Source organism: Lepidothrix coronata, unplaced genomic scaffold (assembly GCF_001604755.1).
Source record: "Lepidothrix coronata isolate B3197 unplaced genomic scaffold, Lepidothrix_coronata-1.0 Scaffold59, whole genome shotgun sequence".
Lineage (NCBI taxonomy): Eukaryota > Metazoa > Chordata > Aves > Passeriformes > Pipridae > Lepidothrix > Lepidothrix coronata.
Window position 1 is genome coordinate 154,674 of NW_016690239.1, and position 26,156 is coordinate 180,829.

At 39.3% G+C, this 26,156-nt stretch overlaps 1 protein-coding gene across 3 annotated transcripts in view; it reads right to left on the reverse strand.

Annotated features, from left to right (window-relative positions):
- Positions 1-26,156, reverse strand: part of FAM171A1 (family with sequence similarity 171 member A1) — an 88,365-nt gene that overhangs the window by 19,143 nt on the left and 43,066 nt on the right. Inside the window, exons 2-6 of one of the 3 annotated variants that reach the window (XM_017817276.1) lie at positions 17,796-18,023; positions 11,891-11,983; positions 7,724-7,768; positions 6,730-6,888; positions 1,556-1,732 (exon numbers count right to left, since the gene is read on the reverse strand). In XM_017817276.1, the coding sequence (XP_017672765.1) occupies positions 1,556-1,732; positions 6,730-6,888; positions 7,724-7,768; positions 11,891-11,983; positions 17,796-18,023 (702 nt within the window). The remainder of the gene's footprint in view (positions 1-1,555; positions 1,733-6,729; positions 6,889-7,723; positions 7,769-11,890; positions 11,984-17,795; positions 18,024-26,156) is intronic. The other 2 variants (XM_017817278.1, XM_017817277.1) reach the window with 2 other exon arrangements.

The window sequence follows — 26,156 nt, forward strand, 5'->3', positions numbered from 1 at the left end:
GGGCATGGAAATTTGGCCATAAATGAGAAAGCTCCATAATCAAAATCAGAACCATTTTACTAGCAATAAGTAAGTAGCAATAAGGCAGGCTGAACCTCTAGAGCTGACAGGAAGGATTGGGGAAGGACTGCTTCTTCTGGGGAAAGTAAATGTGAGTCAGTCTTCCTTGTCTTTTTTTGAACAAGGGAAAACAAAATGGTTTCTAGAATCACAAATCAAAATCAGTTTCGGGAAGAATGTAGCGAAACTTGCTGCCAGGACAGGAGAAGAGTGTCATTTCCACAGTTAAGGGAACCTCACATCCATTCACTGCACTCTTTTACTACTATTCCATTTTATATAATATTCAAATTTACTTTTCATTAAATCCTGCTGCTTTACTCTCTAATACAGCCAGCTTCTGACAAAAGATTCATAGGCATACATCACGTTTTTCAGCAAACAGAGGGAGGAAGGAAGCAAAAACACTATTTTCCCCTTCACCTCTCTCTTCCTCCCTTCCTCCAACATGCTGCTTTCGTGCTCATTGCTCTGCTTCTGGATGTGATCATCAACTGGCTCAAAACACTTGCCTTACAGGGACAAAGCCCAGCAATTGTCTATACAGATCCATATTTCTGGCTCCTTTTTTCTCCTATCTTCCTGACTCACAGCATTTACCTTTCTCACCTTCCACTCTTCTGTTTCTTAACAATCCTCTGGTATATATTTCAGAAAACATAGTGCAACAACTGAAGGTGGATCACCAGGACAAACTTACGCACTCCTTAATCCTTTAAACTTTGAAGCTGTAAAGAAGGCCAGTACAGTATACCAGCGAGCAACAAAATAAAGAAAATAAATTAGAAAAAGATAGCTTAACTACAAATTTCTGGGAAAACTCCTGTTCACAATGGCAAACAATATTCTGCAATATAAAGAACAGTGCATTTTACAGATTTTATTGATTAGTCATTCTGTCCTTTCAAAATATTTAATGAATTTTCCTTCCTGCTTTTTTTCTTTTTAAAAATTCTTTTATTTACATTTAAATATTTTTAAAAATTTATTTACATGTACTTGCCTTGATAGTATTAGTCAATCTCAAAGTGATTTACAAAAGAAGTCAGTACTATGTTTCCTATCTGACAGGCAGGAAACGGAACGTGAGACAAGAGAGGGACCCAAGGTCAGATAGCTGGCTGCTGACAAAGATAAGGCAAGTTTCCATTTCTCCAGACTTCCAGTTCAATGCCATAGTGAGTACATCTCTCTGCTTCTCAGTCTGTGGGTGAAATCCAGTTCTCGCAAGATAGTTTTTAAATAAAATATTTAATAATTGCAAAATGGTGCATTTACAAAAAAAATTTGTCTAAAAGTGGCACACAATGCTAGTCAAGTATATTTGTATATATATTACTTGATAAGTAAAACTCAATCTTCGCTTCGTTTAGACAGAAAACAGGTTTCTGTACACTCCAGTGAAGACCTTATTATATTAACATAATAAATGCAGTGAGACACCAGATTCAGAGAAGTGAAGCCATCTAGGGAACCACAATGAGATGTTACCTACCAAATTTTTGGTCAAACCTCCATGCTGGGACGTGTGCATTGTGTTTCAAGTTGCTGTTTGCTGGCAGAGGCACTGTCACATAGATGGGGCCATTCACAGGGATGGGGGTCCCATCGCTGCTGAGGAGATGAACGCTGACGGCAGTGACAGGGGTGAGGTCATACCTAGTGCTGTTTCCTACCAAGAGAGGGAATGAACACTGTGACTACAGAAGGTACCAGAATTTAAGATACACCCATGTGGTTCAACACCGCAGTAGTGCCTCAACACAATTCTCAAGGGATAGTAGCAGCAATCCTCCCTGCCTTACAGAAAAAAAACCCCCAACCAACCAATCAACCAAGCAAGCAACAAACAACCCTCCCCCTGCCAAAAAAAACCCCAAACCACAAACTCCAAGAAAGATGTATATGGGTCTGTTTTTCGCTTAATTTTGGAAAAAATCTAAAGACAAGAAAACTACAACATAAAAATCTCCTGCATATATTTTCTCCTCTTAATTAATCCTAAATAAATCTGTATGAGTATCACAGCCGTAATCACAACAAAACCAAATTATTTTACAAGTCTCTATTATAGCCTTACATGCATATATCATAACTAACAAACACCTAAATAAACAGCGGCACTGGAAGGATAATCGGTCACGTGTTTAAGAATGACAGGCTGCGTTTCCTTTGGCCTTTCACTGCAAAGAACCTAAATGGATTATTAGGATATACAGTGTTATCTATGTAAGACTATAATTATTCTTCATGTTTAAACTGCATGCCAATGAATGTTACTTCATAACAACATGATTTAAAAATGCATTATAACCCTTCAATCATTTAACCAAATGAACCAATGACAGGGATAAATACCCCAGATGTATCTATGTACTCAGGTGACAAAAACCCAAATTTAAGGTTTAAAATGAAAGAGATCTGGAGCTCAAAGCAATAGTGGGAGTAGTTTTAATTGGAAGATTTGGAGCTTCCAGTTTTTCAAGGGGCTTGAGCCCCACAGGCCCACATGCCTGCTGAGAGCACCATCCCTGCTGCCTCGGTTGTGCTGGCTCCAGGGGCTCTGCAGCTGCTTGTCCTGCTGAGGGGCTCATCAGAAAGGAGGAAGAGGGGTGCCTGGCTGGCAGAGAGGGGGTACTGCCCCTGCTGTAACCCTGGTGCCTTACATTGCATAAACTGCCTGTGGGAGCACATTCACACCCAGCAGTGGTGGCACAACAAGGGGTTCTCAGGAACATGCTGCATCTCAGTGACAGTGTTCATTAGGATAAGTACACCTGAGGGAATGGTGGGAAAGCAGTGAGACCTTTATGATTTCTCATAACAGCGAGTAAGTCTCAAGGCATGGCCTTTACTAAATTTGATATCTCTGAATAACAGCTCACCAAAGTTAAGATATCACCAGGAAAGGAAGGGGCGGGGGGTGGTAAAGGGAAGGGAAAAAAAGGTGACAAAACTCCTCCGAACTTTAAATTCCTTGGATTTTGCAAGAGGTGCCAAACTGAAGAAATGGAAAATAACCACAAGGAACCTTGTATGTGGCTTATTTACTAAAGCATCTACTCTGACACACACTTTCCCCAGGTTTTCAGGCGAGTGTCAGTGTTGCATAGCTGACATGCAAGGGACACACACACTGCCTTCACCAACTGTGAATGGAGGTGCAGATGCTTTTCTTACAGAGGGATTGAAGAGCTGAGAAAACAGGCTCTGTGAAGAGGGCCATATAAGAGAGCCACAGAGCTAAAAGACTGAAAATAGAATATGAGGTTTGAAAATTCAGCTAGGGCATAAGAGAAAGTTGCCAGCCTGCCCATGCATCTGTATATTACAGGCTTCAGTGGTTCACAATATCATCCCCTAAACACCTTAGAATATGAAACAGTAAGACAGAGGAACGAAATGGTGAGGGAAAAGTTGTTCCTTTATTCCTGATTGTTCGATACACTGCCTCTGCCATGCACCTTTAGCTGCTGTCAAATTGATGCTTGTTCCCAAGACTTGGGCCAGTAAGGTCCTCAGGCTGGTATCAGAGAAATTAATTCCTTTGGCTGAGCATTGTAACCTGACCATGTTCTGGCTTATGCAAATCCCAACTGCAAAAAGGTAAAACTTCGGAGTTTAGATTAATATAAAATATTAAATCATGCTTTATACTTTACATATTTTTAGATATTAAAAGTTTTGAATTTTTCTCTTATTACTGTCTTGATAAAGCATGTATCTGTAAAAATGACTGTTCAGTCCCAGAAGAAGCATTCTGATGGTGAAACACTGCTTGCATCTTTTTTACTTGAGATGCACTGACACTTTGCTCAGTACTGGGCTGAACAAGTTATAGTACAAAATAAAGAAATTTCTGAAATCCACTGATCTCTAGCAAGAAGAAATAATTTTTCACTTTGCCATCTTGTACAGTATGTTAATGCTCATTAAAAAGATAAAATGTTTCTCTTTTCTGTTGTGAAGGCAAATTGAAATCAATGCTTATGAAACTCTCGCATCCTATAAAACTGATAAGTGCACACACAGATTAAATGGGAACCGAACTTCAATAAATGTCAGCTCTCATTTATTTCTTGTCATTTTTGACATCTAGTGACCTGTAAAGAGCTCTAAAAATAATCAGAGGAGAATCCACTGTCACTTTGGACACAACTCTTTATAAAGAAACAAGCAGCCTACAAGAGCAGGAGGAGTAATGGTTATTAGTCAGCTTGGTCCATTGATACAGAAGATGGAAAGTTTTGTTTAGTTGGGTTAAAAAGACAAGATTTTGTGAAATCATCCTACTGCTCTCCAGTTGGTGATTAATATAAACAATAAGCTAACACTACACAGGCTTGTCACTACTTGCAATGAAATTCTTCAAATTTTTATGTTTAGAACATGCTGATTCATGCATTAAATTTTCACTGCTCCATATTACTAATTCAACACCCAGTTGGGATTTTATGATAATTGTTGAAGTCATAGAGAACAGGTTTTAGCTAAAACTACTCTGGACAAATACTAGCCAGAGAACTGATCTGTTTGAAACAAATGAAGGGACCTCTCAAAAACCCTACAGATATGTAAATAAACTGTGAAAGCACAGAGGAGTAACTGGGGGGCAAGGAGAGGTGGGAGAGAGGGAAGAGGCAGTGTTCTGCCAAATTCCCAAATTTCCCATGCCAATTAATGCTAAGGTTTTTGGAGTTCTAAAATTTGTACTTTTTTTTCTCTTGAGAACAGAAATATTAAAAAATCTTCAGCAGGTATTGACCTAATTTCTTATTCCTTCAGAAGTTTTCCAGGCAAATTCTTCACTAAGTCACTTGGAGATGCAGACATAGAAAGTCAATCCAACTTTAGGGTTTTAAAGTGTCATGTTTCCACATCAAGAGAAACGTCTACTAAAGACGGAGGACATTTTACCTATATTATAGTATATATTACAATATCTTGTGTTTGTAGTCTGTATTACATTATATGGAATACTACAGTATTCAGAAGACAAGGCACTTCTTGTGTTTAGAACCCCGTTAAATGCCATTTCTTTGCCAATCATTTTGGTCTTTTGTGATATACTTTTACTTGAAGGCTAAAAGTCAAATCCAGAATCCCTATGCTCAAGTAAAAAAGTTTCTGCCATGCAAGCATACAGAAGACTAAAAAGCCAAAGGTGCACTCATATATTTTATAGGGGGATAGAAGGTAAAACAGGAGAAGGACAATATCATAGTTGTGCTGTTCCCATGAGATGGAATCACCTGAAGCCTTGGCAAGACCTGTTCTCACTAAATAAATGCAAGAATGGGTTGCAGAGTACTAAGGAAAGATTTGGGAAAGGGAAATACCACACACGTTGTCAACAGTTTCTTCAGTTGGTTTAGAGATAAAAGGAAAGGAGATGAGGAAATAGACAAACGAATGAGATCAAATGAATTCTTTCATTTTCAAAAGGATAGAGATATTTGATCGTGTCTGAGTATGAAAAGTCAGAGAAAATTGGAGGTTAAAGATGAGAATAGGAAAATGACAGAGAGATAGAATGAGATAGTATAAGATATACTCACTGGAGCAGACAGAAGGATGGGGGTAAGGTACCAGATACATTTCTTGTTATAATAGAAAAGGAGTTATGCAGATTTGTACAAAGGGAAGAAGGGAGAAGCTAGCAAGATACCGTTTACACACATGACCTAGTGTTCAAAGTCACTTAGATCAACACATCACAAGTAAATGCATCCTGAGAAACAGCAGGGAGAGACCTCAAGGGAATATTCAGCCTGCTTCAAAGCAGGCTCAGCTCTGCCTATGCCATTCTCACAAGTCACTAACTCTGTCCAACACCCTCAAGCAATTGATTCTACAGCTTAAACTATCCTCACCATAGCAAGGTTTTCCTAATCACTAGCCTGAATCTCTCTTGCTACACTGCATGGCCACTGATATCTTTCTAACCCAATACGGGCACAGAGAAAACATTATTCTCCTTGTCACATCAGCATTTTAAGAATTTGAAGGCTTTTGTGCCTGATTCTGCTATTTTTCTCTTACCTACAAAGCACCAATTATTTCAATCAAGACTGAATGAAAAGTGGAAGAATAACAGGCAGTTGCAGTCATAGAAATGTATCATAACTGTGAATTTAACAGTGGTTGTGTTTCTACTATGAATTTTCATTGTTTTCCCTTGGGTGCTAGACAAATTTGCACATCTGGGCTGGAAGCTAGATTTAAAAGTATCAACGAGGCCATTGAAACAATACAGTATTAAATCCTTGATATATAGGCATTTCATTTATTTTTAGAAAAAAAGATTAACAGGAATTCTATGGCATCCTTGAGTTAAATTCTCTCTTGTTCCTACACATTAATCTTGAATCTTGTATGTGCACATGCAATGCATTTGGAGACTCAGCTCTGAACTATAAATGAAACCAACTTTCCTGATCTCCCAAGGCCAAGGAGTTTTCATATTTGCTATTCAGTGGCCCCATTTAAGGGATAACCGACCTTGCCCTCTTGCTCATCGGAACAGTATTTTGGTAGGGCATTTGAACTTAACATGTCACCCAAATTCGAAAGAACTCTTGCTGGAATGGGGAATGGAAAAAATTATATGACCAAAAGTCAAGCCCTGGACCAATACGAAATCAGAGCAAAACCAAAGTAGTGGGTTACCTGTTCCATTTCCATCTAATCCCTGCAAATAAGGGAAACTGTCCACTTCCCAGGGTGAACTGGCTGCAGTCAGATATGCTGTCAAGTCACTGTAGCTAGTGTTCTCTGGTAATTTCACAGATCTTCTCTGAAAGTGAACTTGTGGCTGAGTCCGTGCACCTGAAAATATTAAAAGTGACTTTATATCCAAGGTGGGCAGAATATTTAGGTGTTGATATTTACGGAAGAACTTGTACATTTTTTTTCATTATAAATTGCAGTAGTTTGAGAAGGACAGAGACATTAGAAGGCTATTTTGAAAAAGATGGAAAACCAGTATTTTTACATTTATTTTGAAGTTGCCATTATTTCTTCACAAGTATTACAGACCAAAAGTGTGGAAGTAGCTAATGTCAGAAGATTTTCTGACTATGTTATTTTCCCAGATCACCTCCCATTTCATTACATGCTTCTTTTAATGAGTATAACTGTAACTAAAACTAAGTTTAGAGGTAGGGCACGTGATAGCTTAGAAAGGTATCCAGTTCACCATATTTGTTTAAATTTTGTTTTTTCTGAAATAGCAAGATAAATGTAGTTTATACTCTTTAAAATTATTTTCTAAGAGACAATTCTACCTGCGATCTCAATTAACTTGTGTAATTTCTGTATTTAGTTTTTACAAAACTTTGGCCATGATGACTATCTCCAGAACTGAAACCAGTCACTCTATTTAAATCACTGTAAGAAAAGATTCACTTGATAAACCTTGAGTGAAAAGATTTTCCATGTTTTCCCACACAAAGAACACATGTAAACAGAACCAGATTATTTGGCATGTAAGATTTCTCTTTTTCTCTGTCTTGTATGCTGTTAGTGTTTCTTTAAAGATCACTAGGTGTTAATTGAAGGGTCTTTGCTGAAATATGATTTGACTGTTTCATGCACTATGCCTTTCACATCTCATTTAAATCCCAGTTTATAAAGTCAATAGTTTTTTTCAAAGGATACTCACCATTAATAGTGTTTAGCAACACACAGCAAGACTCCATCTGCAAGTCTGTGTGCACAACATGCAAATTAATTTTTAAATCAAAAGCTATTGTATTCTCCAGAGCTCATTTTGCATACTCACAGAACACTTCTCACACAGCACAAAATCAAGAGGCAAGCAGTTTTTTTCTTAATTCACATTTGACTATGTGATTCAAAGATGTCAACTCAATATATTTCTGCATCTTTTACCCTGTTAGTCTCTGGCAGCACTTTTAGGTTACATGTAGCTTCACTGTGAGGAAGAATAGAGCTTGACTCACTCCTAAGCTTTATAACTGCCAGTGTCATTAACCTAGAGACTGAAATATGTTCTTGCATAATTTTCTATCAGGAACTCTAGCTATGAGAAAACATAAAACTCAACAGAAAAAACCTTTGTATAGGCCAAAAAAATTTTTGTGTAAGTACCTCACAAGAGCTGATCATTGTTTAGCTGTCATTTCTTTGACAATTCTGCAAGAAAAAGCTATAAAATTACTTTTTTTTTTAATTTCTGAAACATTTAAGTGTTTACAGCAAGCTCTCAAGACTGGTAGCATCCAAAGTGTTTAAAAGAGTCATTAAACAGCACCCATGTGACATGGGAAGAAATCTCCCTTATCCAATTTCTAGACTTAAATGGAAAACAATATAAAACATTAAATAAATTGGCTGCAACAAACTCAGAAAAGACTCATCTCCTGAGTGCTCTGCAATGCTGTAGCAGTTTGCTGTACCTCAGGGACAGATCTGCTCAGGTACCTAGAAACCTCTGACCGCACTGTTGAGCAGACTCCTAAGGCCCATGGGGATAAACATCTACAGTAACAAAACAGGAAAAAAAACCTCAACAAAGAAACTGGCATTAGGATTATCACTAACAGTTCAATGTAAAATTTTAGGATTTTCTGCCTAAATCTCTGGTTAAGATACATTATTCAAGTAGTCAGGAAGTGGTATTATATTTCCAAAGATACCAACTAATGAAAAATTAAAAACAAAATAACTGTTGTTGAGTCTGTAATACAGTAGTTTATGGGCTTTCAACTAAAAAAATGGTTGGATTTTAGTACTGGGAGAGCCATGAGCTGCCAGACTTTAACTAGGTAAGGAGGATTCAGGAAGCCAACCTCAATGGCCTTGAATTCTACAGTCAGCAGAAAGTGTTCTTACGTCTAAGCCCCAAACCTGGCAGGAAACATGCACTGCAATCAATTTGGATGCAAGCTTTAAGGGTGAAGAAAGAGCTTCCTCTGTAGATAGTACAATAAATCAGTGCAGAGCAGTTAACTCACACTCTAGATTAACAAACTCCTTCATACTGATATTCACCCAAAACCTGTCACTCATCCTGACTTTCCCCTCGTCTTCTCAGTTGGGTCTCCCCACACCCAGCAAGAGACCTCAAAGGGGCGGAGGACCAGGAGCCACCAGTGAAAGACTTGTGAGGGAAGGAGCTACTACGGCTTTCACCTTCTCTCAACATCTTGCTAGAAAATAATCCAATGTACTCCTTTACCAGAGGTCATAGCGGACTTCGGGGCATATGTTTGGGGATAGACTTATTGAGGGAATTAGAAGTGGTAAACTGGAGAAACTTGTGCTGACCAGACTCTTAGAGTATTTTTCAACAAGCCATCACTTATCATTGGGAGTGGATTACTAGTATTGCTTCTATTACTGAAGATACCTATTTTTTACTTATAACACCCAAACACATTCAAGTCTAAAATGGGCATGTGAGCTCCTTCCACTTGTTTAGTGCCGTGAGGTAAAGGACTGCTGAGCACTGATCTTCTTTAAACATCCCACTGTCAACATATCAGCCATGATTCAAATTCTGTCAGCTCCAGTTTGCCAGTGCACAGTGAAGATCTTAACCTCAAGGAGTCCCTGTAAGGCACCTCTTGTCATGCTGGATGTGTGACATGTGGCACAGCACTAGCATTTGAGCTTTAATCCATGTGAAGTAAAATGTGAAGTCTCACTAATTCATTATGTCTCATGTTTCATAGGTCAGAGGCAGACAGAGGGTCCCCATACAGCTCCCATTCACTGAATGCTGAAGTTCAGCTCATCACTGTGCTGGTATTAAATAACTTAAATGACCTAGTGGCTGGCAAGCTCCATCCCTCACAATTACTGACAGAGCACAGCAGTGGATTGTAATGCCATCATGAAAATGAAGCTGCCTGCATCAATTCAGACAAACTTCTCAATTGCATAATAAGTTGCTTGCTTGATTAATTATTCAAATGCAATTGGTAACTTACTGTACTAAGACAGGCCATTCTTTCCCTTTGACTGGTGCTTCAAACACCAGTGTTGCCAGCCTGTTCCTGGTATAATGAGTTCTGGTTTGCTCTCATTTTTGCATTAAGGTAATTCCTGATCAGCTCTTTTGAAGCAGCACGAGGTTACTGGGAAGCAAATTGGAGAAATAACAGAGAAAAACTAGGTCACAAGGATTTTGGATCAAGACTAGAGAGCCTCCATTCAAATACTGGAACAATGTCTAGGCTGTCTTTCATTTAGGCTTCATTACAAGAGAATTCTCAAGAAAAGAAATGTGGACTGGACCTATAAAATAGATTTTACTGGGCAAGGCTGAGAGTTCAAATTCCAACCCTTAGAATACCCGAGGTACCAACTTCTTCCTCTTTCTCTACCATCCCAGCAAAACCAGTTATATTATTCAAATTTAAATATATTGGGAACACACTGGATCAATTCAATGAAGGGAGAAACATCATGTGGAAAATATTTAGGAGTCTCACTCAGCTGTTAAATGTCCCTCTAGTCCTTTAAAAGTATCACCTATTTTTTGAAGGAAGCTGTAAACATGAAAATACTGTCCTTTTTCAGTTAATTGTATAATATTAGTACATTTGCAAAAGAATAAGAGTATTTAATACACCATGATAGTAGAATGCTGTTGGTAAACAATGGTTCATGTTTTGCCTAATGGAAGCCCTTGTGGTTCAACACAGTTCACCGTCCATCTAATTTACCCCATTAGACAATGTCAGGTCTCCAATTGCAGAATATATGTACAGCAGCTGTGCTGTTCTCCAGCTTCTTCTGAGCATTTCATCAGCTACCTAATTTGTTTAATGCTTTTTCAGCTCCAGTCACATCTAGTGCTATCATTAATGAAAAGCCTATTGCATCTGGATGGTTTCTAACTGTAAAAAAAAAAATGTCAGGAAGGCATAATTGTATCATATTCCCTCAGATAAAACAAGGTTATCTTGGAATATTATTGAGGGCAGTATTCCCTTGTTTATTAACTATCCAGTAGAGTTTAAAATGATGGTAAGCATAAGACACTTGAATAAGACACCATTTATGCACAATAAGAGTGCTCACAGAAAGGAGGTCCCCTTGTTCTGGTTCATCAAGGTATCTTTTAAAGCTTCTGTTCTTTTGTTAACCTCAGCTATCACATCAATTAGACTATTTTAGGTTGGATCCCTAAGTCAGATGAATATTGTAGTCCTTACTGTGCAGTTCAGAAAACATTGTTCATCTGACTGATACTAAAGTTGCTTTAACATCTGAGTTTAGCCTTACAAAGAAGTTTTTCAAACTTTATTTTTCTAAAACAGTTTCATCCTGTACTATGTGTGTTTGCAGGCAGTCTGACAAAGGGTCCAAGGAAATACTTAAGAAAAACAAGTTTACACAGGGTATACAACAATGCAGATAAAATAATTTTTCAGTTTTTCTGCACCCAAAATTTTAAGTCATTCACACTAGGAAGCAAGAAACAAAATGGAACCAAAGAAAATTCTTAGACAATAAGAACATCACAAAATGTCTACTGCAAGGATGGTTAAATGAGGCTACATGAAAAAACATCCAACAGATAGTGTACGAAATTTAATCTCTACCTCTCAAATAGCACACTGAAGTCCCAACTCCTTTAATACCATGTAACTTGAATTCTCTAGTCACAGCAGCTAGGGATGAATTCAGCTATTAATTTGGTAAAACCATCCCACAGAGAAGCATTCCTCAGGGAACTCAGAACTCCCCACAGAATACCAGTCTCACCCACAGGACAGAGCTCAGAAAGTATCAGGCTGTCAGGCTTTTTGTTTAGTGCCCCTCAGATTTCAATTCCAACTTCCAAAAGCCAGCATACCTTGAAATCCTGAGACTATCTGGACTACATCATCATAGACCATCAGAGTAGCTGAGCGTTCAGGAAGAAGGCCGAGGCTCAGCGAAGAGAACACTGTGGGAGAGAAGGGGTTTAAGTGGGATATATTTAAATTCTTATAAACATAACCCAACAACAGCACTTACTTTCTTCTACATTTTTGCAAAAGCAGGCCACAGAAACTATTAAAATCGTATTGTATACATGACAGAAACCACACACACTTTCTAAACCAGTTACATTGCCAGAGTAATTATTATTGAACTAAACAACATGTTCTACGCTTTGCCTCCTGCACATTCTGCATAGTAGCTCAAAGTACAGAAGTGCACAGTGTAAAGCAGGGTTTCATGGAGCAATTCCCAGCTCCACAGAAAGACATGCCATTACATAGAGAAGAGAAACACTAGCTCAGTCTGGCTGATTTATTTTTCTGTACAATGGCTATACTTCTTACCTCAGAAAGATTTTAATGAAACCTAACTTTTAAGTACTTTGAGATGCTTACATAAGTCATACAGAAAGGCAAAGCATGATGAATAAGTCAGAATAATTTGCTTTAAAATACAGCATGTCCTTGCTGAGTCACCACCTACACCAGAGAATTGCTATATATATAGCAGAACTAGTCATCCTACCAGTGGTGCAAAAGGGGACAGATAAATGATATTTGCTGCAAGAAGTCTGCCTGCAAGGACCTCCCTTTGCACTGGGTACTGGCGTTCCTTATGGGGGGCTGTGTCTATATGCACACACATCTTTGCAGAGTGAAAAACAGGATTTAATTTCATGCTGAGTTCTTCAGACCCAAAAGACCAGAAACCTGGAAGGAGTTAGCCACCGAGCACACCTGACTCCCACATCCATGAAAACAGTAAGGAGAATGACTGCCTACAGTCCACCTGTGGCTTTCAAAGACAGAAGGAGAAGACTAATGCAGACTAGTAATTCTTGTTAACTGGGCAGAATCCTACATTTGCACTTGGAAAGTATTCATCCCAGTCTGAAGTGACCACAAGCTGAGGAAGACATTCCCAGAATGAGTTAGTAGAAGAACAGTGCAAACTCTTCTGATTTTCTGGAACTTCATCAATTTCCCCTAAATTATTACATATTACTTAATCCAAGAACCACTATAAATGTTAGCTACCAATAGGGAGACTACTGTTTTTCTGTTTTAAGAAATATATTCTCTTTTTAGAGATCAGAAATTTTAGTGTTCAGAAGAAGTAAAGGAGAAAGGAGAAGAAACTAGGAGAAACACACTGATAAGAACCACCATCTAAAAGATGGTCTTAACAATACAAATGAACATTAAAATAAATTAAAATAAAATAAATTAAGTTATTGCAAGTACAGCTGAGAATTTTCTTTCCAGCAACCTACATGTAAACAGATCTACACATCAAGCAACATAAGTAAGAAAGCCTAGCATAAGTAGCACTGAAGCCACACAATTACAAAATTTGTTTGTCTTTACTCCAGTAACTTAATTTGTATGAAGAAAGCTAATATAATTTAGACACCCTGGGGAGCTCAATACAGTAAACTATGCCAACATCTTCTTCCACATACGCCAGACTATAATGAATATATAACTTCTAAACTTCCCGAGGGCTTTTCTGCACAATCATTTCTCAGCATGACAAAGACAGAAAGACATAGTCTTCAAGGCCAGAAGGATGATAGTGATGATCCAGTCTTATTCCTGTATAACTACAGCCTTCCCTGAATTAATTACTGCTTTAGATTCAATAGCTGTACCTAAACTTGAAAACATGTGGTAGAAAAACTATCTAAATTTCTTTTACAGGTGTCCAGCAGTGAAGAACACACCACAACATCAATGTTCCAGTGAATAATTATGAGCGTGGCTAAACTATGTGCCTCTTTACCCATCAGAATTTATTGAGATTAGATTTCCAGCCATTTGATCTTTTCACACAAGCCCTCTAGACAGAAGAATTCTCTCTTACCAGTTTCCTGTTCTCTATGAGGGTATTGATAGACTATGATCAAATTACCCCATGAACTTTCTAGTGAACAAAATAAATTAAGCACTTTAAAGTCTTTCCCTGTAAGCCATACCTTCCAATCTTTTAATCACTCCTGATAAAACTGCAGTTTTAAACATTCTCCTTGAAGTGTGGATCCAGAAGTGGACACACATTTCCCTGAGTGGCTGCACCAAGGACAAGTCCTGAAATACTATACTCCACCTTCTCAGTTTTTACCTTATTTTTACAGCTAAACTATTCCAGGTGAGCTCTCCTCTCCCAAAAATACCATGAGCATCATCCTCTGCCATGCCTTCCCATGACTGTCCTGGGTTAGATGGGTTAGGGTTAGTTTCTTCTCTGCAGCTGGTAGAGTACAGTGCGTTGGATTCAGTATGACAATAATGTTGATAGCACACTGATGTTTTGGTGTCGCTGAGCAGTGCTTACTCTAAGTCAAGAACTTTGCAGTTCTCCATGTTTCGTCAATGAGGAGCTGCACAAGAAGCTGGGAGGGAGCACAGCCTGGACAGCTGACCCAAACTGGACAAAGGGATGCTCCACACCACAGAAGGTCCTGGCCAGTATATAAGCTGGGGGGAGTTGTCTGGGAGGGGTCAACTGCTGCTCAGAAACGGGCTGAACAATTGTATTGTGCATCACTTGTTTTACCTGGGTTTTACTCCTCACTCTCTTTCTGTTATGTCTCTTATTATTATTATTACAAAATTTTACTTTATTTTAATTATTAAACTGCTCTTATATCAACCCATGGTTGATAAAACTCTTTTATGATTCTACTCCCCACCCACCGAGGCTGGGTGGGGGCGAGCAGATGTCTGGTACTTAGTTGATTGCGGGAGTTAAACCATGACACTGACCCTACCACCTAGTCTGAATTGTGCTGTCTCAGCAACTGCCCTCTCTTCACTGCATACACTAGTCCAAAAAAGTGTCCTTTTAAATAAGTATTATCCATCACAAATGTATTCTTCCAAATTATTTACAAAGAAAAATCTATGCATAGTTAAGAGCAGACTGATGAAAACAGCTTCCATCACGAACACTTCAACAACTCAAGTGATGTTAAATTAATGAACTGTTAAGAAGTGGAATCATGGCTCTGCTGATAAATATTTTAATGGAAAAAGAGATCTTAATCTTTTCCTCCTACCATTTATCACTATGTAAATAAATAATCCTCCTGCTTAAGTGGTAAAGAGTTAGTAATTATTTTGGTTAATATAAGAATAGTTCATTTTTGCCAAATGAGAACAGAAAACCCTTGAAGCTTACTTCTTGAAGCTATCACAATTATATCACAAGTTCAGTGGCTGCAGAGCTTTTCAGCATAAGGTTATAACTATTGCACATTGATTGTGATGGGAGAATTCTGATCCTTTGGCAAAGTTCTGATGCAGTACTTTATACATTACCATCTTATAGCTTTCAAACCTACTCCCTGCTCATGGTTATCATTTCAACATTTGAAGTAAATATGTCCATAGTTCATTTCCCAGAGCACACAGGATGGCACACCAGCTTAAAACACTGCCATGGGTAGAACACTGCTCCGAGTGGGGGATCTGCTCTGTGGGTGACAGCTCCTAGAACTGTCAAAAGGCATTTTCAGGAAGTGAGGATCCAGCTGTATGGGTGTGCCCAGACTGCACAATGCAGAATGAAGACTGAGATATGCTGCCTGTACCCCTTCATTCAAACCAGCTTAAAAAATAACAATAAGACAACTTGCTCATTTTTCAAAACTTCTAACTACTATGCTGATTACAAGCATGATAGGCCTTTAAATACAGGGCATTTAAATACAAACAGTTATTGGAAAGTTTTTTAAAGACTATAGGCATCTTAGTCAATACAAAAAATAATAGCCTAATTATCTTGGGCCTCAACTTTTATGCCACATCCCTTTTCAGAACATTCTAAGAACAACCCTATTAAGTCTACACAGGGTGTATCAAGTTGTAACTTGTTGTTTCTTTAATCTAAGAAAGGATTAAATTCAAGGTACAGAAAGCAAATGAAAGGATTCTACTTCTAATTAAATCAATGGCAAAGTACCTACTGGTTTCAATGGGTGAGAATCTGAGGTGAAAGGAATCTATTTTCTGAGTTAAGCTCATGTTTCAGCCATGGAAAGAAAGATTTTGTGGAACCTATAGAATTACTACTCTTTAAACTTCAATGACTTACTAAAACAAAAATGCCCTGTTTCATTCTCTTCCCTCAAAACCAATATTTAAGAAAAAGTAACAAGCAAAAACCTAACCAAACAAACTCCAGGCTATGGAAGAGTACATTGCATTCAAAAGATCTAGGGTATGAGTAAGAAAGACAAGAGACACAAGGCAAGAAAAGGTTATTGCATGCTTTAATCATTAAGGTTGTCTTAAAAAAGCACATGAAGTATGCTGAGGAAGATGCACTTCATCTTATTTAGACAGAAAAAAAAACAAGGAAATTTCTGAACAGTGACAGAACAATTATAGCTGAAAGGGATCTCTGGACGTCACCTGCTTCCACCAAGCAGAGGGGTATCCAGTAGAGTTTTGAATGTCTTTAAAGATGGAAATTTCACAACCTTTCTGGGTTGTGAAATTCCAATCTTTGACTACTGCTGCTGTAAAGAAATACTGCCTTTTTTTTTATTTGAAACTCTCCTAGCTGCAACTCATTTCAGTTACTTATTATTCTTTCACTATACCCCAAAGAGCCTGGCTTAGTCTTTGCTGCTCCATTAAGTAGCTGAAAAACATGGCAGAATACAGGACAGAAAACGTAGAAGAAGTCATCTTATCTGAAGCAAGTGAATGCAGATAAGTAAACAGCATGTTGAAATGCCTAAAGCATAATTCTGAGTTTGAAGAGATTCACGAAAATATATTTGCTGCTTGACCTTGCAGCAAGTCACGCAGTCCTTCTGGCTATGTTGATATTAATAAATACAATAGAGCCAAGGCATGGAATTCAACTCTGCCCTGGGAACATGTACACTATTTAAATATTAGTGCACTTAAAACCTGTCATGGCTTTGGCCCAGGCTAATTATCAAATCTGAGGTGATATTTAGGTGTGATTTGGGTACAATAAAGCATAGGACCGTTCCCAAATTACTTGGACTCTGATTGCGGCTGGGGATTAGAGGAAAGGCAGATGAAACTAGGGATGTGACCTTCATATAGATGTTACATCTCAAGGGTTGAAAGCCACCCTTAATCTCTTCTATTTAGAGGTACAGAAATAAGTTTCATGACTCAGTTTTCCCTCACATACAACTAATGTCAAGTATCCCCCTTTCCATACAATTTTGAGGCATTCTGATAAAAACTGACATGCAAGTATTACTGTTATATTTGTTTGCTTGTGGAAGAAACAAACCATGCTAATTAAGTTAGTAAAAATCCTTACATCTGGATAACATAACAGATTAAAACTGTCCTATGGACATGGCCAAGAACTAAAAGGGCAGGAAATTTTTTGTACACTACAGCCTACAGTGCAACAGTTGTTGCTACACCTTGGGGGAGAAACAAATGAATGCCTCGCAGCTGCTGAAACAAAGCTCTTGGAAACAGAGCTCCCATAAAGAAAAAGATCTGGGATGGATTTCCATTTCCTATGGAGCTGTAAGAACACCAACAGTTGTTTGAAAACTGATGTAGCACTGCATTGAGGACAAGCCAGGAGGAGAGTGAATCTCTGCACAGCCCTGATGCTGCAGTTTAACTGAGGAATAAACATTACTATTTTTGAAAGGCGCAGATGTTTCTCCTCCCACCCAGGATCTCAAGCATTGATACACATCATACAAAACTGTGTAACTTCCTTTAGATGCAAAATCTTACCTCAGAACAAAAATAAAGATCTCTTACCAGGCAATCTTACAGGTTTCCATGGTGCAGAATTTGGCACATATGCATGTTTACTAGCAGTCACTATCAGCTGATTGCCCAACTTATACTGAAACTTGAGGAAGGCAGTGCCATCTGCTCCTGAGGTTCCAGATGCAATGGAGATCTGGTTGGTAAAAATCTCAATGAAGGCTTCAGTTACTGGCTGATGTGTCCTGGCATCGCTTACATGGACCTTCAGCGTTACTTCTGTAATGACAAACAACCACAGCAATTATCATCTGAAAAGCTTCTGCAGGAGGCAGAAGTTAGAACATGCTGGCACACTAGTGACTGGAAAGACACCGGGCCCTGACACTTTGGTGCCACACACAACCTCTTGTACTGGCCTGCAGTTCTCCATTTCAGGCAGGCAATCTTTAGAGTCACTGCAGATTCTGTCACAGGGAAGACCAGATTCTGAATTATTGCCTGACTGCTAACTTCAACTGTGGAGGCATCTATATTCCACCTGTGACCCACATGTAGCTGGGCAGCACATCACCAGGGGCAGCCAGTATTGCTTTTGATGGCCAACACACCAATCACACAGTACTATTGTAATTCTAAATGTGTGTGCTATCAAACATCATGTATTAGTCACGGATGGCATGCAAGGTCCCTACTTTGCTGGTGCCTCTGCTCCTGCCAGCCTTCTCCAGCACCAGTGGGGAGAGGGGAAGGCTGGAAGTGGGCTGTGCTGCCTCACCCCTTCCCCAAAACAATTCTCTCCCTGTAGCAAACAGAGGAAATCTGCTGTGACAGAAGCCCAAGAAAGTGGGCTTTGAAGCAGGCTGTGCTACAGTGGAGAACTCTGGTGGGAGAGATTGCCCCAGCTGGCACAAGACTTCCCTGGTGATGTCTAACCAAGGTGGTGAAATCCCACAAGATCAGGTCTATGTCCTCAAAGCACAGGACAACTAGGTGGGATGCAGAGTGCTAGGAGTGAGGAAGAGAGGAACACTTCCTCCTCCTCTCTGTTCACCAGCCCTTTTTTTGTGACATTTCTGCCCAAATGTCAGAGCCCCTAGAGTGTCAGCCTGTCAGCCCTGACACTACTGTATCATCTGTCCCCACATACTACTGGTGAACGTGAGAAGCAAAGAAGTGATGTTTAAGGCAGCCAGGAGAATCATACATCTTGCAGATATGATTCAGAAGCTAACACAATGGACTACATTTTCCTTGAGTAATTTGCCATTTTTTCCAGAAACTAATTACTAGTTTAAATGTTTCCAGATGTACAATACTTGCCCACTCTGGGCACTCCATGCATTGTGTCACCAGGCTTTTGTAACATAACATGGACTGGCTTGTGCAAGACAGTCCCTCTGGAAGGCATTCCTCCATATCTACGATTATTTTCCTGTGCTTGCAATAGTTTCTCTGCCTCATGCTCTAAAGTAGCAGCTGTTGACTTTCTGCAATAACTATGACTTAAATGCAATGATCCAATGCCTCTACTGAGACACTCCTTGGTTTTTTTTTCATTTCCAGTTGCCTTGTTTTCCCAAATGAATACCTCCCTCCCCCTTTTCTCTCCCATTCTCCCCTTTCTCTCATTCCTACCCTAATTTTTGAAAATTCTGTTGTTCTTGCATGAAGTCCCCTACATCAGCTTACTACATTCCCCAAGGTAGTAGAGGGTATTTGCCAACTCTCTTTTTGTGTCAGGGGACTTAAACCTCTCACAAGCAAGATGCTTACACTCCATGCACAACTCATTTCTGCATGTGATGCCCAGAAAAAGAGAACATGACCCCTTTTTCATATATACTTAAAACCAATACACTGATTTCTACAGAACAGTATTGGTGGTACAGTTCTGTTCTATTACTACTGTGCCTTACAATTTTAAGAACTTGCATATGGCAAGACATAACACCAAAAAGAACACAAGGAACAAAATTCCTGTTTTGAGCTTCAATAGTGAAATGACACAACTGAGTATGCTGAGAAACATAGCGTAACAGCATAAAATTTTAAAAGGATGTCAGAATTTAATACAAAAACATCAGCACATCTGTCCTAAAGGCATTTGAGCCAGAAATATATTGGGTCCTTTTATAAGCTGAGACCCTCTGTCTGAATCCTGCAGTACTGAAAATACAAATATTGGGCAGCCCTGAACAAAAACCCCATTAGAGAAAGTCATCATCATCACAGCCCTCACTTTAGAACTTGGCAATAGAGGATGCCAATTTAGATGGGATCAGCATGAAATACATTCTAGCTATTAAAGATTCTGGACTTCTTCCCAGTTTTGCATATAGTAGTCAAAGCAAACAATGTATATTGAAAACCTGTGTCCATACACTGTGGTGCACACATACAGAGTGCCTCCTTAGAAACCTTGCTTTGACCACTAAGAAACTTGTGATGTCTTGTGCATGTGAAAGGCAGCCACATTAATCAAAGGAGGAACGCATATGTATTTATGTATTTACAAACTGTACACGTATTTACAAACATGAGGACAAAAGGTAATATAAATTTTAATTTTCAAAATGTGCAGGAACTATATGCTTAGATCTAAAGTCAGATAGCTGTGCTCTTAGTATTTTCCACTTTGAATTGCCTAGCAAAGAATGCTGAAGAACAGATGAGGTTAAGAATAATGGGTGATGCATTAAAGGGGAAGCAAGAGAACAGGACAAGCTGAACATTGCTGTTAGCAATTTTAGTAACACATTAGTTTTCTAAAACAACCACATATAAGAAGCAACCAAGGAGCTCTGGAATATTAAATATTAATTAAGGAAGAAGGTAAGAAAACAACAGAAGTATCAAATCTATTTAATTCTTTATAGACAACCAAAATTCTAGAATAGAGACTACTACTAAAATTGATTAAGAGACAAAAACTGATAAAATTCTTTTATATACACAAATCCATGTCTCTCTTCTCAAATCAGAGAGCTAGCCATGAGTATCTCCAGTAGGAACTTTCTTTATCCTTCACTTCATAGCTATGTAAAGATTTCTGTCTGCATCCTTCTCTCTGGTAAGAAGGGATTTAAGGGTTTCCAAAATCCTCTTTCCAAACAGAAACGACAAAGGTCATCATCCAAGATGGAAGACTGATGTCCTGAAAGGCAACACACTGGAACTGCTGTTCCAAACCACAGTTCCTAGATCAGACACTGAGCTTTTTTCTCCTCCTTTTTGATATTTAGACTTGTTTTTTCCTGAGAAGATAGAGAAAATTCTAGCACCCTGAACAACCCTAATTCCTTTTCATGTGTTATCTTCCCTGACATACGTGTGAAATGTATACAACTTGCTTCATTCAGAGCTTTCTCCCACACAACAGCTCCCTTTTTTTCTTATCTAATGCAGCAGTAAAGTCATGAACATTAAACCTGCATTATCACGGTAATTTCCACAGCAACGGAATTAAAATCTTAAAACTGGAGGGAAATTGTTGAAGAAAACATCATCTCAAACAGTGATATGATGAGAACAACCTATAAAGAGAGACAGTCAGTTTCATAATTGCATATTCAGACACTTCTTGAAAATCAGGGGGACTGAAGAAGGGAAATAAAAGAGAAGAGTAGGGGCAGCAAGTGACCCAAGATCAGTCTGACCTCAAATTAAGAGGGAAGTCTTAGACTGAAACATTAGGTATAGTACAAGAAATTAATTAGAAAAAGCTGCTTAGAAGACTCATTATTAGCTGAGGAATAGAGTGTTTAAAATATCTGGCAAATTTTTTAGTTGGTACTCTCAGCAAAACAGATATATTATTCTTGAGTTTTACAGCCTACCCCAGCAAGGAGGTCACAGAGAATTAAGGGCACATGAACTCAGAGAAGGAAGAACATCTGCAGTAAACAGGGAACACGATGGAGGCAGGGAACTGAGAGCACTGCAGAAGATAAACTCTGAGAACATGAACTGCTAAAGAGAAGCCTCTTTCATTCTCCCACAGATTTGTCATACTGTTGTACGTACAGCAAGAATATTTAATTACTAAGTTGTGAAGGAGCTTTGCTCTGAGCTACTAGTGAGGTCCTGGAGGGCAGAAGGGGACATAAAGGTGAAAAGTGGTGAAGTTTTTTCATTCAAGAGCAAAGCAGAGGTGGCTGAGGTGACAGACCCCAGCTGATGAATTTATCCACAGCAGCTGTGATCTCTCTCACCTCCCCAGACAAGCCAGCCACATTCAGGACAGGCTATGCCTGAGTGATAGCCCTGTCTAATGTACCTGGGTCCTGACTGGTGTGGTGTGAATGTGACTCTTTCAGACCTTGGCTGTCCTGGCACATGCTGCCCTGCTGGCTTACAGTGCAGCACAGGTGGGCACAGGTAGAGAGGAGAGTCATTTGCCTGCACCACTAGCATGTGCCCTTTCATTATATTCTTACAGGAAAGATTCATGTCCAAAGCAAGAGCCACTTACGATAACCATTCATTTCCAGAAAATAAACCACAGGCAAAGAGATCCTTCCTGGATGGGCAAAAAGCCTGCGTGTCCCTGTCTAGAAGTGCAGGTAGGAATGGGCCACTTACAGGTGTTAAATAGTGCAACCTGCAATTCTGCTTCAAAAACCCCAAAGCAAAGCAGGAAAAAGAGGTTAGTGGGAAAACAGCAAATAAAACCAGCAAATACAGGGGTAAATTCCACAAAGAGATCAAGGCTGATGTATGTGTATGCTCAAGCAAGTAAGTCTTTTCTCTTACAGTCATGTTCCTTTGTCTTCTTTCAAGCAATAACATCTTTTTTTCAAATGAGTGCAAACCAAAACTACTAGTTACCATGAAAACAGCTGCTTACTGTGTAACTTCCTCTCAGTCTCCTAGTACCAAATTTATTGTAAGCTATATAAAAAACTCCAGTATCTTCAAGGTTATAATTTGGGAAAGTGAAAAAAAAAGACAAAAAAACCCTTAAATGGTAGCATTCCAATCCAGAATCCCATCTGTCTTCTTAATCTGATTTTGAGATTTTACTACGTCTAAACTTTCTCTGAGCAATCCTTCCTGTGCCATCTGCTATATGAACCCTATTGCCTCCCCTGAAATACAATTAACCTTAAGACAACTACTTTTGCAGTTGTAACCCCTTCTTGGACTCACAACTGCTCTTTATATTGCTGTGAACTCTGAGTTTGGGAATAGTTTCCTTCAGAACTGGTATCCTCAGTGCTGTCTTCTATAACCAATCCTTGAATAATGAAAAGCACTGAGTTTTAGTGGGTTTGCGTTTCAGTTGGTTGTTGGTTGGGTTTCTTTTTAAGTCAGTAATGTAACATAGAAAGAAAAATCCTGAGCGATCTGAGTAAAGGCAAACTGTCAGATCTCAAATACTGGAATAAACAGAGAAAAATTATGACACAGATTGGAAGTCAAAGATCACAATCCTATTTAGATCCCAATTCTGCAATTTGGTTTCTGTGCACACACCCCTCTGTCAGGCAGACTCCCACTGACGTCTGCTGGACAGATGATCTCTTTTGGGAATAGGCTGACACAGGCAGCCGTTATCACTTCGCTTTTCCTTTGGGGGTCCTTTATCCATGGACAATGTCAGGATATTACCAAAGAAAGAGATATTTAAATTATCTAGGTTTTGATTAGAAAAAGAAAACTTCCTGCTCATTTGAAAAATGCCATTATGAACTTTATTTAAAATTGTATCCTCTGCTCTGACTGAGCTTACTGGCAACACGCCTGGCTTTGAATCCTACATGCCAAATGGATAAGCCTTTCTGCCTCTTAACCTTTTGCCCATGTGTGAGGTCAATCCTCAGCCAAACAATAGGATTTTCATTTATCTAAAGAAAAACATTTTCCTAGAAAAAGGAGTGTTCCCCATCCCCTAGCCACAGATGCCAACTCAAGCATCTACATATCATCATATCTTTCTAATGTGCTGCATCAATAAGGCTCTACTGACAACCACACTTCAAAATAGCAGCAGAGTAAGTTCATATGAAGAAAAGGAAACCTGTATGTAACATCCCTCCAAAAGTACACAGATACCACCTCAAGTGGCAAACTAGGCATGCTTGCAGAAGATTGACAGCAAAGACAATGGTATCCCTTGTTCAGAACCAGCTCTGGTCCTCATTACAGGAAAATCAGTGGTGCTACACAACTTTCCCATCACCACAGGTGACCAAGATTTCAACTGGAGTGAGTGTCTGCCACTGATTTCCAGGGAATCCAACCATGCAGAGGGCAGGATGCAGGAAGTCTGCTCATTGCCTGTTCAGTGATTCTCCAAATTATACCAAGGCTGCTGCAGTCCTGGCATCAAGAAGAAAGTTCCTTACTGCACTGGTCAGAACTCTAGTAAGGACCACACAACAGGGCTTGGTTCTCAGATCCAGATTTAGAAAAGATTTAGAAAGCAGAAGTTCAGAGAAGAGCCACAAAAAAATCCAGGGGACCGGGAAGCAGCCCTAGGACTGGTCATCTGAAGAACCTGACCTGAGAAGGCTGGATCACTGTGCATACCAGGGAAACTGTAAAAAACAAGTCAGCTGAAGACCTTCAGTCTTGCTGACAGGGACAGCCAATAGCTGTACACTGAACCTAAGCAAATTCAGGTGTAACAAGAAAACAGGTTACTAGGTGGTGGATTCACTCAGGCTATGGGAAGATTTATTTTCTTAATTTTTTTAATAGCTTTAATTTTAGTTCTAGGTGTTTAATTAAGGCTTAAAGTTAATGTTAAGGGTTAAGAGAATTAAGGCTTGATTCTAGAACATTTATGAAGCCAGCCCAAATGGTCATCTGTGGTGCTTCTTTTTAGCACAGCAATCAGAATTTGCTAAACACTTTTGTGCTTTACAGGTCATGGGGAAGACTATCAGTATGGTCCTCTGCACACTGAGTACTTGCAGTGTGATGTCTATAATTTTAACTCTCACACCTCAGAGGTCAAGAAGGAACTTTCTTCCCCAAATGCACAATTGACTGATTTCTGGACCCTTCAGTTCAGGAAGGATATTGAGGTGCTGGAGCAGGTCCAGAGAAGAGCAATGAGTTGGGTGAAGGGACTCCAGCACAAGTCCTATGAGGAGACGCTGGGGTTGTTCAGCCTGGAGAAGAGGAGGCTCAGGGGAGACCTCATCACTCTCTACAACTACCTGAAAGGAGGCTGTAGCCAGGTGGGCGTTGGTCTCTTCTCCCAGGCAACCAGCAGCAGGACAAGAGGGCACAGGCTTAAACTGTGCCAGGGGAGGTTTAGGTTGGATATTAGGAAGAAATTTTTTACAGAGGGAGTAATCAGACATTGGAATGGGCTGCCCAGGGAGGTGGTGGATTCACCGTCCCTGGAGGTTTTTAAGATGAGACTGGACGTGGCACTTAGTGCCACAGTCTAGTAACCACGGTGGTGTTGGATCAAGGGTTGGACTTGATGATCTCGGAGGTCTTTTCCAACTCGGTTGATTCTGTGATTCTGAGTTTTCCTTTTACTCCTCCCCCTTGCTCTTCCTCAGAAACAGCAGAGACCTGGTGCAATGAGAGCTGACACAGAGAAGCCCCCATGTGATGCTCCAACTGTTCATCTTGCTCATCTCAGCTCTGCGGACAAGCAGGAGCCCAGGTTGTGAAGGAGGCTGCTCTCAGATGGCACTTGAGGCTCTTTCACCCTTCTCTGCAGCACAGGTTGATTCATCTGCATTTTTCATCTAATATTCTTTGCTGCTGCAAGTGCCTCAGGCATTGTTGGCACCAGTTCCTCTAGTGCACAAGAATTTAATTTCCAGGGGACTGAAATGGTTTATCTTAATTATCCAATAATTAGACTTAATCCTCAGTATTCGAATAAAGCAGTGGTCTATGATATGAAGGTCAGACAGGTGTCCTCCTTGCCTCTTTGGGTTTAAAATCTATTAAACAAAGTATTTGGAAACTAAAATCATAAATACATCAGTTTATCTCAAAATACATTAACTCCTAGGGATAATGCGCACACATTTTAATAAAATGTCACAAAAAGAACTCTAGTATATGAACTAGAGCAATTTATGCCATGTACAGTGACAACCAGGTTACTACACAACCATGTACTCAAAGAGGAGGGAGGGGCAGTTGTAGGATAATAAAATAAAGACATTCATCATGCAACTGTCCAACATTTAAAAGAAGATTTGCATATTCTGACCTGCTAGAGCCTAGAGCATTACCACCAAAATTAATTTCTTGGGAAAAAAGGTAGGAATTTGCTTTAATTAAAAAAAGTGGGAGCTATATGCATAATGCCCAGATGAGACTCTGATACCCTATTGTTAAGTGATTAAACAAGCATTTATAATTAACTTGAAACTCACATGGCTATGAAACTCATGAATAGCAATAGTTGCATTAACAGGTCTGCCTTTGATC